General features: G+C 40.6%; 1 protein-coding gene and 1 long non-coding RNA gene across 2 annotated transcripts in view; both read right to left on the bottom strand.

The window, feature by feature from the left end:
* LOC142088780 (uncharacterized) overlaps positions 1 to 14281 on the bottom strand; it is a 255710-nt gene that overhangs the window by 117802 nt on the left and 123627 nt on the right. The window lies entirely within an intron of this gene.
* YIPF5 (Yip1 domain family member 5) lies at positions 5744 to 13423 on the bottom strand. Its single transcript, XM_075164462.1, has 6 exons — positions 13337 to 13423; positions 12882 to 12992; positions 11147 to 11319; positions 9719 to 9864; positions 7480 to 7661; positions 5744 to 6818 (listed from the first exon to the last, which is right to left on the bottom strand). The coding sequence occupies exons 2-6, from the start codon at positions 12980 to 12982 to the stop codon at positions 6656 to 6658; spliced, it is 765 nt and encodes a 254-aa protein (XP_075020563.1). The 5' UTR covers positions 12983 to 12992; positions 13337 to 13423; the 3' UTR covers positions 5744 to 6655.

Below are 14281 nucleotides of genomic sequence, written 5' to 3'. Positions count from 1 at the left end.
AAAGTGAAAATTAAATAAATGAAGAAAAAGGCACTGAAATCACTAAAATCCTCCATAATCTGTCGTGAGTCTTTAGTGTTTGTCTTGATGGTATGAGGACAATATGAGCTTCAACTTTCTTGGGTAACTGAACATGAACCAGTTAATACAGTTTTTAAGATGGATTTTCACTTCTGCAGATTGTACCCTTTACTAAAAAAAAAGTCCTCTATAAACATACTTTTCAGATTCGGTACATTTCTGAGGTAAGGAGCCGAATTTCAACAGTGAAATTCTTTTTTCTGTGGATGCAGCTAGCCCGAGCACATCACTTGGGTCTGACGTTGACTGGAGTAGAGGTACTAGCCAAGTGTCTACAAGCCTGTCAGGTTTATTTGTAAATGAGGATATTTGTCCAGATTTGCCTGACATAATTATTGGCCAAATATTCATCTTGTGGATTCAGCTAAGTCTCCTGTTGAGCTAAATGGGAATTCTGCCTGAAAAAGAACTGAGAAGCTGGCACCCACCGGAGTGGGATAAATCACGCCCCAAGTAAGAACGTCTGGATTTTACCCTGAGGCCCAAATGGCCTCGAGTTTGGATTCATAAAAACTGCTGAAGATAAGCCTTTGCTGGTGCTTGCTGCCAGTGGGCCTGGAAAGACTCTGCCAAAAAGTTCTGGGACCAGCACTCAGCTGGACCGTGAAACTGTGCCTCTCTAGTCACCTCCCTCTGACAGGGGGGTCCCGGGGGACAAGCTGTGCGGGAGGAAACCCTGCGCAGATCTCCCAGGCGAAATATCCTCCTGTAATGCATTTAGCAACCTGAGATGCAAACCACGCGTTTACAAAGGGGAAAACACACCCTGTGCCTCCGGAGCTACCTAACACTGTGCCGGGGAAGGGGCAGCCTAGAGAGAGGGGAATGTTCCTGACTTGTCTTTAGCAGTAAATCATTATTCTCCAGACTTAAGAAAACACAGGTAGGTAAAGAGTGCCTCTGGCAGGGTCTGGTTCAAAGCCTGATGGTAACTTCGTGTCACTGCAGTAGCTGCGTGCAGTAGAGAGAACGGCTCGTGGGAGCTGGGGTCGTCTTTCCGACGGAAACATGGAATGCTTCTTACCTTTGGCTTCAGCTCTTGCAGGAAAGCGGATGCAAATTCCGCAACTGAAAAGCACATAGGTCTGGTAGGTCAGTAGGTAAGGCAGGTATCCAAGAAGGTTAGATTTTCCTATGCTAACAGCAGAAAAGCAAGAATATTGGGAAAAAATGAATAGAAACGTATATGGTAAGAGCATTGTAATTCCAAGAACGATGTGGTGGTGTTTAGTTTGTAAAGAAATAGAGCAACACCCTTCTTCCTAAAGACACGTAATTACAGTACAACTTGTGAGAGAGGCCTATTACAGGACTAGCGTCTAATTTTAGACAATCTCCCACTTCACCATTCCTGATGAGGACCAGAGAATCCTCGCTTTTCTAGTGTCAGTACTTTCTGCAATAAAGCAAAGAAATAATAGGAGGAAAAAAAATGCCCTTAAGAGCACAATGCTTGCAGTCCTTCCCAAAGCATGGACTGCTGTTTGGCTAACGGCCTGCTGGCTTTGATTAGGAAAGCACAAAGCTGGCAAACACAATCGACAGACTTTCCAATTACAAAATCTCCTCCCACTTTCAAACTGTGTCCCAGAGAGCTGGACTGAGAATTGCCCCCTGGAGAAATACCCCGTTATGTTTTGCTGGCATAAAGACGGTCAAATGCAGCAGGACTTACACAAATTACATACATCTCCTTACTCCGTTCCTCATCTACAAAACAGGACAACAGAACTTCCCCATCTCACAGGACACTCAAGGATAACCACAATAAATAACCTGAGGTCCTCACATCTTGACGTATTAGGGCTTGCAACTCCTAAACAACAAAAAATATTTTAAAAACCCTTCTAATCCCATAGATCATGTAAATAAATTTTTTTAGTTCTGAGAGGAATGCTATTTAACTAAATTTAAAAAGTATAGCAAAGGAAGGCTATGTCAACTTACACGGACAAAAGGTACCGAGACAGTGCTACCACACAATGTGATCCACACTAGGGAAGAGCTTGCCTGGCTGTATCACCCAACAGCTGGAAAGGCAGTGAATTATCCAGAGAAGAATAATTTTACGTGCTTTTGGACTGTGTACAGAAAATGAAGAGACTTCAATGCAATGTGAAAAACAAAAGCTGGTCAGAAATATTACAGCTTTATACAAAGAATGAGATGTAGAAAAGGTTTCCCGTTGCCAGGAGGGCTACCCAGCACACACAGCATCTCCGCTAATTTGACAGGCCATGACTGAAATGAATCCTTTCCCCATTACAGGGAACAGAAACCCAGCTTGACAACGTTAGCGGTTTGACTACCTGGGAATGTAATTGCTATTGATGTTGTAGGAGACAAGCAAGGACGGGAGAAGGAGGGGAAAGGCTTCCTGACGCTGAGCTGTGCCAGCCCCGAGTCCTGCCTTACAGTACATCAGAAGCATCGCAGTACAGCACATATACCATAGTACATCAGACGTGTTGTAGCACATCAGATATGTTGCAGGCCCACCCAGTGGAGAAGCAGGAAACAGCATGCCTCAGTTACTCCATTCTTTCGTTTTTTGTTAAGATGCAGCATGTAACATTAACAGCAGACACTCCAAAGCATCTCGGTGAGGACACAGAGACTGAAAGCTTGTCCAGGTAAATCAACTGCCATAGTGAAAACATGCTCTCTCTTTTGCAAACCCTGCTTCTGTGGTATAACATATGTGTTATACTCCAAAGCGCTGGCTGTTCTTTTAGCTAATGTGGTTCTTAAAAAACATTAAACAAACTTTTAAACAATGGTATTGATACGAACTAATGCACCAGTAGCGCATTAGCGAGTGACTCCCTCCCACTGACTGCTCTCGGGCTGGACAGCCCAGCCTTCGCACCACGAAGCGTGTGCCCAACTGCAACCGTCAGTCCCTCGAGGAGTGAGAGTCCCAGTTCCTTCGTGCACAGACAATCCAGTGAAAATATCCTGGTGCCGATACCTGGAGACAAGCCTAAGGGTATTCCAGCTTCTTATTACAGACCCAAACGAACGGCCTCTACAGTAACCCAGTCTGGACCGCTCAACTCCATGGAAATAAGGTAATCATTTTGGAGAGAAGGCAGTGCAAAGCACGAGCGATGCTGGTGCACAGCCATGTTGGTGTTCCCCATTCAAATCCAGGATGCTCCTCTCCAGCCGCGAGGATAGAGGAACATCTGGCTTCACACAAAATACCAAATCAGACCCTGCTCTCTGTGGCTTCTGAAGGTATTCATCCATCACTAAACAAGTAATAGCCCCTCAAGAACAGATGCCACCAGTGCACAGATGAAAGGCATAAGAAAAAACATGCTTTTTAGTAAAGGACGTGCCATGTAATTTGTTGATACTTACAGAAATGTTGCCTATAGAAACAAACTGAATTGCAGTCAGCAGCTGCCTTGTAGCAAAACAAGTGACCTGAAAAGCAAAGTCACTGTCAAAACATCGACAAACTGGGAAAGGTAACTTTTAACTTTTGTAGAATAGGAAATAATTTCAAGATTGGGTGTGATAATAAAAGTGGTTTTAAAAAGCAACACCAGCGTTCCTATTTGAATGCTTTAAGCTGAGTAACATGAAAATGTCAAGAGACAATGCAGGATGGAAGCAAGTAATGTTAGCATTTAATCTGAAAACTAGATGAGAATACTGATGTTAACAGACTGTGGGGGAAGAGTTCAGATTTAGAAAGTAAAAGAAAAAAAAGTCCTACTAAATATGAAAGTCAAATGTGGGAGTAAAGAATTACAGCGTCCAATCTTATCATTCTATGTGATGGCAAGATTAAATCATCTGAAATGTAACTAAAATTGAAGCAAGATGTAGGACAAAACATTATTACAGAAAATCAATGGAATTGATTTTGGAAAAGCAATAAACACAGTCAATGGAATCACATTAATTAATATACCAGAAATCTGGGATATTTAAGACTACCAGTCTAGACATAACATTGTGTTTTTATAAAGTCCTCTATGAATTAAAGCGTTTGACCTTCTACTCCCGTCCGCTTCTCTGCTGCCCCCAAGAGTCCAGTTAGAAATTCACTGCTAAATTCTCCACAATGTGAGCTGAAGAACACAAAATGCTCCTGAAACTCACTGGTCAAACCTCACTGCTCGAGTAGAACGTGTAGTATCTTCTACTGCCAGATCAAGGACTTTGTGAACATATATATCTAAATAAATACCTTTTCATATCGTCTTTCCAAACTCAGCAGCTGTACTGCCAGTGCTGTACTAAGACAAGCTAATTTTAATGTTTTTCCTGTGCACTTGGTTTGCTTGTGCTGTGGTGAGAAAAAAGGTTATTTATAATAGTTTAACACGTAAGTAATCACCCTGGAAGCCATCCACAGAACCAGCGCAAGCTTTAAGAAATGAACCGCATTTGTGTATGCAAGGTAAGCTTAATTAGCCCGCTTCACAAAAATACAATATTTGAGTATTAGAACCTGATGTGCTCAAGAAAGTATGTGAGCTTTTGTACTCACTAGAGCAATTCCATATTTAATTAGGCCTCATTAGTAAAGGTAATCGTTGTAATTTATTTGCACAAATACAGGACATCATGCAGGTAATGTTCTTCGTTAAAAGGAGTAAGAACTTTATGCGCCAGGGCAGATGTGGTCTACTCAGAACTACAAAGTACAGAGTAAAACATTTTGCTAAATAAAATCAACTCACCACTTTTATTTAGGATGACAATTTGTAAAAACATATCAAAGTATAAAATTATCTGGGCTGGTGAATTCGGTTCCGAAAGGAAATTGAAGTTTTTTATGTGTGTGTGTGTTCTAAAATTCATTGTAAAAGCCAGTTACAATATATAATGCAAGTCAGAACAGTTTCGTGCATCAGTGTTTGGTTCTTAAAGGCTTTACACTCATACAACACTTCCCACAACTCCCAGTAACACAAGCAAAAGCTGGCTCTGGCCAACAAAGGAGGATCTTGTCAGTAGCTTCTAGTGGCACTAGGAAGATATTTTTAGGAGAACGTACAGAACTAAGGGAAGAGGGAGCAAAAATGTGTGCTGAGCCTTTGAAATTATTCCTTCATGTATCAGTAAGATGAAAGCTTTCCTTTGAAGATGCATTCGCACATAAAGTCTTACCAGAAGGTGTTAACGTAACACATCTGACCAGTGATTCAACTCCTGAAGTCTATCAATATATCATTCCATGGACATGACAGATGAACATCAGACTAACACCTGTGGTAAATTCAATGAAATGAAATCCCTTGGATTAAATTGCTGAAGAAATGGTAGTTATAAAATAGCACTTTGTTAGAGCTTTTTCATTTCCAAGGCGGGGAATTACTATCTACGTAAGTAACCTCCCCTCCCCAGTATGACTTAAAATACATCTGTATCCTTTTCTTGCTTATTTTAAGAATTAGCAAGTGCTTATGTGAAGAACAATTATTTTTGGTTTCCCACTTCTTATGCTTGTAAGACTTCTTGTAAGTGACTAACATCACAAACTAGATTATACCTCTCATGTAAGATTAAGTATTTGTGACTGAAGCAAGTATCAAATCCACTAACCGAATACAGTTTTAGATACGATTTTGCTTCAATATTGAAGTTTCTATTTTAGTAACTGAACTCCACTAAAAAAGAAAGATTAGAAAAATCAAACGCCTTTTTCAAAATTTAAGGAAAATTTAATCAATATGCCTTAAATTATTTTACAGTAACTACAATACTGACAAGCATAACATTTCCAAAATGGTGTTTTTTTTTCTTGGAAGTACTGCAAAGGAGATTACTCTTCATCTACTAGTATGTGCACCATTAGGAAAAGAAACTCTAGTTGAAGTCATCTTCAGAAATCCAAGTTAACATATAGCTACTTAGACATCCAAATGTATTCATATTTCAAGTGTGACAGAATTACAGATCCCTTTAACTTTTAAGCATCTGTTTTCTAATTCGTAATTTAAGTATCTTAAATCCTGAAATACTATCACATCAAATGAACAAATAAATGAGACCAAAAAGCTTAAGAGTATATTTGTTAAAATACACAAAATACTCTAATTGCTTGTGTTCATTTGTACATTTTGCTTTTGGTAAGAGGGGACAGGAAACAGGTTCTTTATTACTGCAGATTTATTCAAAAAGTACCCCAAATCTACAGCATCTGCAGTTCTCTTAACTTTTGTTGATAAAAATCTATCAATTTATAACTGCAATTCTTCTCCCTCCCTCCCCTAAAAAAAACCCAAACAAACAAAAACCTCAATCCTCAAATAAACAACCAAAAGTTACTTTTCTAAAGATATAGGAATGGGAAAGAAATTACATTAACTTGATAAGCATGAACACTTATTAAAGCTATAGACACCCTCAGGTCAATTGAAAACAGTATTCAAAGTCCTAAAAAAGTGAACACAAGACATTTGTTTTCATTGTTCCAGATGATTCAAAACAGGTCTAAGTTTCGTGACAGCAACACTATACAGTGATTTGCAGCTGTTTCTGGTCCAACTAAATGTTCCAAGTTGATGTTTTCATTTTGGCCCACTGGAGTCCAACAGTTTGGACAGTCTATTCAAAACACAGAAATGAGAGCAAAGACTCCATACAGTAAAGCACAGGGGTATGCTACTAGAAGTTGTTGTCCTTCCATTGCTAAGGCAGAAATAAAGATTTTGGAAGCAGAAAAGCTGCACCAGCCAATGATTCCAGCTGTGAGAATAATCCCCATCATTCCCCTGTAAAGACAGAAATAAAAAGAGAATTCATACAAGACTTCTATATATATATGCTTATAGGAGTCATAACTGGACTCGTTCTAACACCTTTTACAGATTCTAAGATGAATTTTAGCTTTTATATTTGACGTTAAATGAAATAGTTCCAGCAAAGACTTCAGAACAATATTATTCAATCATGACAACATACCCCCCCCCCCCAAATTAACTTTGTGCATATGAAACATAAAAGCGGTGAGTAAAGTAACTGTAGCAAGTTTTCTCTTCCGTCCCTGATTTCATATAGCTGAGGAATCACACTGATTTTCTTCTGTTTGTCAAATTCAAATTTGCATCTTAAATTATAATTACTTTTAGAGTTTACAAGTACAGAGATTTGTCAGATTCAAAGCTGACTGAAAACAAACTTGATATTGCTATTTGAGTTTATGTATTTAAAAGCTGTTAATTGACTTATAGATAAAACCAGTATTCACCTATCTTTCATCCAGTAAATACCTGAAGACTGTCGATACTAATGTGTTTACACTTACTACAAATTCCTGTCATATTCAAATTGTACACAGATTCATCACTGAATATGGTAATTCCTTTTGAAAACTTCCTTCACCATCTCATAGGAGAGTAATCTATTACCAAATTATAAAATTTATGTACTTACTGCAATGAAAATACAATTGCAAAAGTGGAAAGTAGGATCATAGGAAGAAGACAGTATCCAAGGACACTGGCAACACAGCCAAATGAGACACCCGTCATGCTCATTAAGTTCAGGAGACAAAACATCCCTAAACATCCGATTGCACTTATTCCATACACGTAACCAAACTGAATTTTGCCAGCCTGAAAGTCAAGCAGAGTAATGCATGTTAGTTGCCAGAACAAATAATGCCTCCAACAAACAAAGGGAAAAGGAAAGAACGTTTACAGAGTATCTTCATTTTCCCCGTTGTCCCCCATCCCCAATTCTATATTCAAATTCAACCTGAATTCCAGGACACATGTATATTTTAGGCACCGAAGAGAAACATTTATCCTAACTTTATGTATCTCGATGGACAGATTTTGATCTAATTGTTATTCTTTGATCTGGGCTGCAAAAGCCTATGTATTCTTTAGGGTTTAATCAACTAACTTCTCATGCCGATTGATTATTCGCAATAATAATCTTTACAGAACTAGTGTATAAAGAGCAAAAAATTGTAATTCAGGAACTTCTTGACAAATCCAGAGCTAAAGTCCTTTAATTTGTGACAGACTCCACAAAGTTATAGCACAACGTAAATTACAAAAAATTCCCAGAAACAGTTGAAGCTGAGCTGTAAAGCACTGTGTATGAACGGCAGAATTAACTCATGTAGATTTTAAAAAGTCAAAATCAGAACTTTGCTTACTAACAAGTATGCAGAAAGCATACACGCATTATTTAAAAATGTATGTATCCTGTGTCACTGTCTGCTTTTCCAACGATGAGATCGATGCTTCCCTTATAACATCTATCAAAATGCGCACAATGCATGGTGTCCAGCCCTGCAGGAACACAGGACCATGCAGTTACTGAAGCTACTATGGAGTGTAGCTTCGAGGTCTGTCTCTCACTACTAACTTCCAAACTAAGTTTACTTACAATCCAGCTCTCTTCTTCCTCAAGCACTATAGAAAAACCATCATATCTGCTTTAATCTTTTTGCTAGGCTAAGCTTGTTTTCTTTCACTACACTCAATGTATTTTTAAAAAAAAAAAAAGCACACAGGAGAAAGTAATAATTTCTTAGGAAAAGAATGTTCAAATGTATCTATTATAAACATGTTCATTAATTCTACTGGCCTAGTTTCCATAAATAAAGGTTACTTATAAAAGTAGGCTTAAAGTCCCCTTGGTACCAAAACACTGTGTTCTAAGTGCCACAGCAATGTGAAATTCTAGGCAAAAATTAAATGCAGTGCCTGAAGACATTTAGAGAAAAAAAACTGATTAAAAATATTGAAGCTTTCAGTGACAAGGAATACTGTTTGCTGCTAATCTGTCATTTCATAATTGACACTTTTGAGTCATTAAAGCACAATCTTATTTCAATTCAGCTCAACTGAAAAAACCACCAGGCTTCAAACAGCTGCTGACCTATTAAGAAGTATAAACAACTTGAAAGCAGGTTTACTTTGGAAGCGTTTTACCAGACTGACTCTTTATACTGAAAGTCACGCCTAATGTATCAGTACTTATGAAATCACTTTTTACACATGAATTTTGAGTTTCCTTGCCTCTTGAATATCAGCAAAGAACAACGAATAAAGAGTATGGAGCAAAGAAATATAACGGAACAGAACAGAGAAATAGAATCAAATATTAAACACAGTAAGAGTTAAAAAATAAAAGAAATTCCTAAATGAAGAGATGAAGTAAGTATTCAAATACTTAACGTGTTCATTGTTCTGATTCCTGATAAGACAGAAGATAACGGATATGCTGCAAAAAGACAAGGTATGATTCTGAAAGTAAAACACCTCAATCTAGTAAAAAAAAAAATCCCTAACAGGTAAAAATCTGGGAACATGGGTCACACCCATTCCTGTGACAAAAGGGAGCCATCTTCCTCAAAAGCAGAGTATGAAAAGAGTATGAATTACATTGAAATAATTGCCATGCAAAAACCAAGCACAAAGACGTGGATTCAAACTCCCCTGAAGTAAAGTGATAGTGAACTCATTAATTTCAATCAGCAGTGTGTGAAGCCCCAGCTCCTCTTCCATATAGCTACAAATTCTTGGTCGGGATGTGCTTTTTTGGCCTCCATGCCAAGAAGTCACTTCCAATAAACCTATAGGTAACTTGGCTTTTTTCCCAGTGTTTCCAAGAATATTAAAGCACAAACAGTAATATTTTGCAATCAATATCTCACCAGTAATAATGTGGCTCCAAAAGCTAGACAGAAGACCATTGGTCCAGCCAAATCAGTCTCATTCATGATGCTGCCATCTGCTACTTTTAATGGGTGTAGCACTGTTAGTGTCTTCTGCCAGATGTGGTCAAAATTGATCCCCAATTCTACAAATTACATGAAAAGAATTATGCATATTTATTTCATTTTTTCCCTTCCTGTCACCCCTATTTGCTTCACTCTTAGTTTTCCCTGCCTCTCCACTTTTAAATCTCCTCCAGATACCATCCTATGGGGACCGGAGAATTGAGTCATTCCATCTTTCCTCAAGCTGCTGAGTGTGCTGCCTCCACAGATTCCAGGTCTCAAATGCTCAGAAGTGACAAGGTGGTTTCTAAAGGACCAGGCAAGAGCATAAGCGCAGTGTTCTGGGTCAGCCCAAAAGTTCATTTAGCCCAGTACCCTGTCCCTGTAAGTGGCCAAAAGCAGGTATCTACGAAAGAGTATAAGCACAGAACATGCCAATTCCCCAAGTGTCCAATGACTGCTGGCTCAAGGGTTTCTAATTCAAAGTAGTTTCTCTGTACTTAATTACCCTCAGCAGATTTCTCTTTCATAAATCAGCCACTGAGCCCACTAAAAAAACCACCCACCCCTTTTAACACTCAGTGTCTCATGACAAGGAGTTTCACAGCTCCCTCCCTCTAGATATGATTTCAAGTCTCCATCCATACAGTTTGACCACAGTTATGCGTCAAAACCTAGTCATGAATGCAGTTACTATTTGCCCACCTCGGGCCCTGGGATGCATCTATGTAAACAAAATGATTTTTCGAAGAATACAAAAAAAAGCACAGCAGGGTGGAAGGTATATGAATACCCATCTCTCTAACCAGTAACGGTAAGGGTTTCTTCAGTTGTTTGGTACCGAACAATGACAGATACAAGGTGGAAACTGAAACTGTCAATCCTGACACTAACCACATATCTGTTCTGGCATTCTGCACAGGCTGTATCCTAAATAGGAATTTCTGCAGTGTTTAGCATTCCTCTTTAGCAATGAAAGATTTCAGTTCTAACCAAAGAATCAACTGAAACTAACTGCATCGATTTATTTTACAAAAAGTGGGCAATTATAAGTATTATTTGCAACAACAGAACTAGTAAGTGTTTTGTCATAAGAGCTGTATGAAGTCAGTTTATCCATTTAATTGATTATGTCTTCCACAGGACAGCTGGTATGAAGTAATAAAGCACAACGCTAAAACTGCAGAAGTTCACACAAGAACACGTATTTCATATACCAAAATACAGTTAAATTAAAAAAAAAAAAAAGATATTTTCAAATCAACTGTGCACTTTCAGAAGTAGAGGATACACACCCTGCTACTCAACTTACCCCCAAACTGGGAAGAGTTTTGGATTTTGGCCATAAAGCATAAGTTATACCTTCTAATAGAGGAGGCTCATCCTCAAAATTACTTCCATAGAAAGACTGTGCTGAGGTTGGAGCGTATGCCTGTGTCGGCTGGTAAATCTGCCCTGTGTACGGCTGCTGCTGCTGCATCATGTCTGGAGGGACAAACCCACTTTGTTGAGAGTATTCATAGCCTCCATACTGCCTACAAAGAATGACACTGCATTATGGACAGATACAGACTTTTATTTTAAACACCTCCCAGCAAAAGCATAGCTTATTTTCAGTAAATAAGTTGCAGTAAACAATCGTTTCTTCTTTTTTAAAAAGTCACATTAGATGATCCCCTACTCAGATCCAGGCCTTTTAGGCACATAGCCACATCCATCAGTTGAAACCCTTATAGACAATACTGTTAAGCTAAACAAGATAATTTTTGCTATATATTGCTTTTTGGTTTTAAGTCAGAGGCCTGGAGAAATGAGTGTTATCCACTGACTGAATGGCTACTACAGGCTGTAGACCTGTAAAAGAGTAGGAAGATTTTACATCTCAAACGTATTCAAATATTGTCCAATAATTACTACTTACTGTCAGCATTAATTTGCTATTTAAAATGTTTATTTGCAAACTCACTATTAGAGAACCAAGTTGCTCTACTATCACTTTTGTTACCCTCTACATTTAAAAAATTAGCTTAGTTAAAAAAGAAAAAGCTGTTTTCTCCCTCACTTTGGCAGGATGGTAGCATTATGACATATAAGGAGGAATTATGATACGGACATTAAACACATTATGACACCTACCTACAGGACAGGATGCACGGAAAAAAAAGGGCAATTTTCAGTTTCTATTTCACGTATTCTCAATTATTTACTAAGAAATCAATTTATACTGTCCTTGGAATACTTCCTATTATAGATATGATACGTATAAAAATACACAATGCTACCTTTAAAAAAAAGCCTAATCAAAGCTATTTTCTGTTCCTAAACAAACTCCTAAATTATTCTTGCCACTAACCATTTCCAAGTGTGACTACAGAAATTTCAGTAAACATGTCCAAAGTATTTAACTATGGAAATATGAATATAAAGAAGGAAAACCCAGAACTCATTCTCCTTTCTTTCCTTGTGTTAGTGGAGTTCAGCCTCATCACAGCACTGTAATCCTTTTCAGGACGCAAACAGGCATCGACCTGCTCCATCTATCGCAGGGATCACACAGGTCACGTAACCGACCTAAACCCTCAGCCTGAGACTCGATACTCACAAATGACTCCCAAGAGCTCCCCTGACCTAGAAACGTCTGCCACCCTTTCCTACTAAAGCCTAGGAATCACCACTGACATTGCAGGCTCATCTACATGACACTGTAGCTAATTTTTACTCCCTGAATGATTGGAGATGGACTTACAGACATGGTATTTCTTTTCCCAAAGATGTGAAAATTATTCATATAATTAAGATTACTCATATAACCTTTCTTTCAATTTTCTAATCTTTGCTTTAAAATGTAGAAGGCAGAGTATTCAACATACAACTGCTTTACATCTCCATTTATAGGATATAAGTTATGCTCTTCATAAAACAGAGCAACAGGAATTCAATTATAGTCAAGAACAGTTGGCTGAAATGCCAATCCTTTCCTGAAAAAACAGACTATCCCAGAAGTATCTTAACTCAGGCTTGGTCGCTAAAGAAGCGTGACTGAACGGCTTTACACAAGACACACGTTACACAAGTCCAAAAGGCATGCACAAGTTACTTGCTGTACGGTCTTCCACTGTAATCATAGGACTGTGTCTGGTCATCAATACTGTAACTCGTCTGGAAGAAGTCTGTGTTGAAGCTGTCAAACCCAGACATCGCAAGTTATCTGCAAGAGAACAACGAGGTTTGCTCGGGTCTCCAAGCCCATCCTGAAGGGGAGCGCTTCAGAGAGACCGAGCGGCTCCGTACGCTCGCTTCCGCGCAGGACCTGGCCGGTGAGCCCTCCCTCAGGGCCGCCGTGAGCTCCCGAAAGCACAGCGGCCGTTTCGGGAGTACCCCTCCCCGCCGCTCGGCCCCACAGCGGCCGCCGCCGCCCTCACTCAGGCCGACCGCAGCTGCCCCAGCGCCTCGGCTGCCGCACCAGCCCCCGGGGCTCCCAACCCCTCCTCTCCCCGCAGGCAAGCCGCGGGAGCGCGGGCCCGGGGAGGCGGCGGGCGGCCCCGGACCCACCTGCAGCCCCTCCGGGCCCGGCCCCACACCCGCCACCGCGGCCCCTGCGACGTGTCACCCAGCGGCCCGAGCACTTCCGGGGGCAGCGGGGCCGCGCGTGCGCACGGCGCGCTCGGCGGAGCGCCTCCACCGGGCATGCGCCGCTCGCAGCCCCGCCCCCCGCCCCGCCCCCTGCCTGCCGCCGTCGCGTTGCCAAGGGGACGGGGCGCGGGGCGGCGGCAAGATGGCGGCGGAGCGCGGGATGGCGGCTGTGGCCGGGGGCTGCTGCCCGCACCACCCCGTTGCTGCTGGCGGGGTTTGATGGCTTCGGGCTCGTCCTGCGGGAGGGCTCAGTCAGCCCCCCAGGGCTGCGGGCGGCCTGGCGATCGCGCAGCTCCCCGTGAGGGGGGAGCTGGTGTTTTTTCCCTGCATTGTTAAGCCTCCCTGTTACAACTGAGGCTTCGAAGCTTCATGACTTCTGTCTCCCATTGTTTTGCCTAAAATCTGAAGAAAAGCGAAACATTGGCTTTTAAATTCATGCGAAGAATAAACTTCTGTACGTATTTCACTCGGCATTAAAACATTAGCAGTTGGTACCTCCTTCTACTGCTTTGCCTCATCTTACGTGCTGAGAGTCAGATACCCCAGCTGTGAAATAGGAAGAGTAGTACTGATTTATCGTGAGGTGAAGCTGTAATGCACTGTGTAACCGCTAATTGTTATTTATTTTTACTATTCTCTCCCGATGCAGCCAACAATGACATGTAAAAAAAAAATTAACTGTGGTTGTAAATCCTTCCATCAGTATTACCCCGTCTAGAGAAACCCAGTCGGCAAATCTCGCTGTGGTCATGCGATGGTGTAAAAAACATGACAGGAAAGCTGACTTTTCCTTCAGGAGGCACCAAAATGGACAAAGACAGGGCTCTGGTGATGGCGGTAACGGTTGCTTGTTGCTCCAGTCTC

This window comes from Calonectris borealis, chromosome 15, assembly GCF_964195595.1.
Source record: "Calonectris borealis chromosome 15, bCalBor7.hap1.2, whole genome shotgun sequence".
NCBI lineage: Eukaryota > Metazoa > Chordata > Aves > Procellariiformes > Procellariidae > Calonectris > Calonectris borealis.
The sequence above is the reverse complement of the archived record's forward strand: the minus strand, read 5'-3'. Positions and strand labels throughout refer to the sequence as shown.